The sequence below is a fragment of the Mandrillus leucophaeus genome, unplaced genomic scaffold, assembly GCF_000951045.1.
Source record: "Mandrillus leucophaeus isolate KB7577 unplaced genomic scaffold, Mleu.le_1.0 Scaffold10, whole genome shotgun sequence".
Lineage (NCBI taxonomy): Eukaryota > Metazoa > Chordata > Mammalia > Primates > Cercopithecidae > Mandrillus > Mandrillus leucophaeus.
Window position 1 is genome coordinate 6,294,819 of NW_012098098.1, and position 1,579 is coordinate 6,296,397.

The 1,579-nt window shown below is 61.0% G+C and overlaps 1 protein-coding gene across 1 annotated transcript in view; it reads right to left on the bottom strand.

Annotated features, from left to right (window-relative positions):
* Window positions 1–1,579, bottom strand: part of GALNS (galactosamine (N-acetyl)-6-sulfatase) — a 53,395-nt gene that overhangs the window by 38,636 nt on the left and 13,180 nt on the right. Inside the window, exons 6-7 of the mRNA XM_011971885.1 lie at window positions 909–1,052; window positions 688–742 (exon numbers count right to left, since the gene is read on the bottom strand). Coding sequence (XP_011827275.1) covers window positions 688–742; window positions 909–1,052 — 199 coding nt within the window. The remainder of the gene's footprint in view (window positions 1–687; window positions 743–908; window positions 1,053–1,579) is intronic.

Below are 1,579 nucleotides of genomic sequence, written 5' to 3' on the forward strand. Positions count from 1 at the left end.
TCCACTCAGAGAACAGACCAAGCTGGATGCGTCCCTCGCTCCCCCAGGTCGTGGTCTTGCATCTGATGACCTGCCACGTGGGAAGATGGGGGAACGGGGCCAAGGGCGCGACACCAAGGTGAAGGCAGTGAGGCGGCCGTGGTCGCTTGGGGCTGGGACTGGGGCTGGGGAACCACTGCTCAGGCCATGGGGCTCGTTCTGAAACAGCTGCAGTGCTGGCTGTCCCAGCCTGCGACTACTGCAAACCACAGAACTGCACACTTCAAATGGGGGCTGCGCGGGGCGACTCCCACACCTCCAAGGAGCTCTGTCTAGAAAAAGGCAGCAAGCTGGTGCCACTTCTGGTCCACCGCCACGTAACCAATGAGCGCTTCCGCCAAGAAGAGTCAAATTAAGCAAAATAAAATTCACAGATGAGGGTCCCTGACCCGGTGCTGCCGTGTCCAGAGGTGCTGCCCCCATGCCAGGGCACCAGGATGGCTCTGTCCGGACAGCGGCTTTTGCTCCTGGTGTGGCTCCCAGTGGGGTTTCGTCCCACCTCCTGTCCTGCCCATGTCCCTGGACGTCTGGAGCACAGCCGGCCTCCCCACCCGTGGACCACATGGGCAGTACCCTGCAGCTAGGACAGACTGTGTGGGCTCACTCTGCTGGGGGCCTTCCTCTCTCAGAACAGCTAAAGGGATCTACGACCTTGAAAAGGTGGGAAACCCCAGGCGTGAGTCTCACAGGCTCTGGGGCAAAACTTGGTGACAGAAGCCCCCAAACCAAAGCCCTCGGTGCCCGGGGACCCAGGGACAGCCCAGCCCTCGTGAGCAGCAGCCTGAGGCCACCAGTGCTAGAGACCGGGGGCAGGCACGCCGGGCGCAGCAGTTCAGGACGTGGGAGGGGAAGGGGTGGGGCTCCATTACCTGCCAACCATCTCCCAGTCCCTGTACACAGGGATGTTGGGCCTGGCCTTGTTGTCATAAGGTCCAAAGTGGCAGTTGGGGGATCCAAACCACTCATCAAATCCGTGCTTCAGGGGGTGGAACTGGGGCCTGTGACCCAGATGCCTGGAAACAGGAACCCAGGACACTTCAGGGACCCCACGTGGGGACACTCTGAAATTCTGAGCAACAGATCCACCAGCTTCACAAAATTCTTGGTAAGATAAGCATCCTCCAGCACTGAGTATAGGCTATGCCTGGGCACGGCAGGGACAAAAGACCAAAGCCTCACCCCGAGGAGGGTGCTGGCACCACCCGCCTCCCCACAGAGTGTCTGGGCACAACCAAGGGTGGCAGGCACAGTGGCGGCCGGGGTTCCCGGCACCGTGAAGGGCGGTGCATCGTGAGGAGCCTCTCAGCCGCCTAGAACCCGCCTGACGTGCCCCTCGGGGCCCCGGCTCCTTCCTTCCACTTTTCCTGAACTCCCAGTAAAGTTTCACAGCTTGTGTCTCGAACCCAAGTGCTTCTCCTCTGGGTTTCCCAGGGCAGAAAATACCTCCTGCCAGGTAATTACTGGGTCTCTCCACACTGAGGCACTCAGTCTTGTCTCCCAGTTCAGGGCAACGGTCCCGGGATGACGGCTGGGCGGGGCG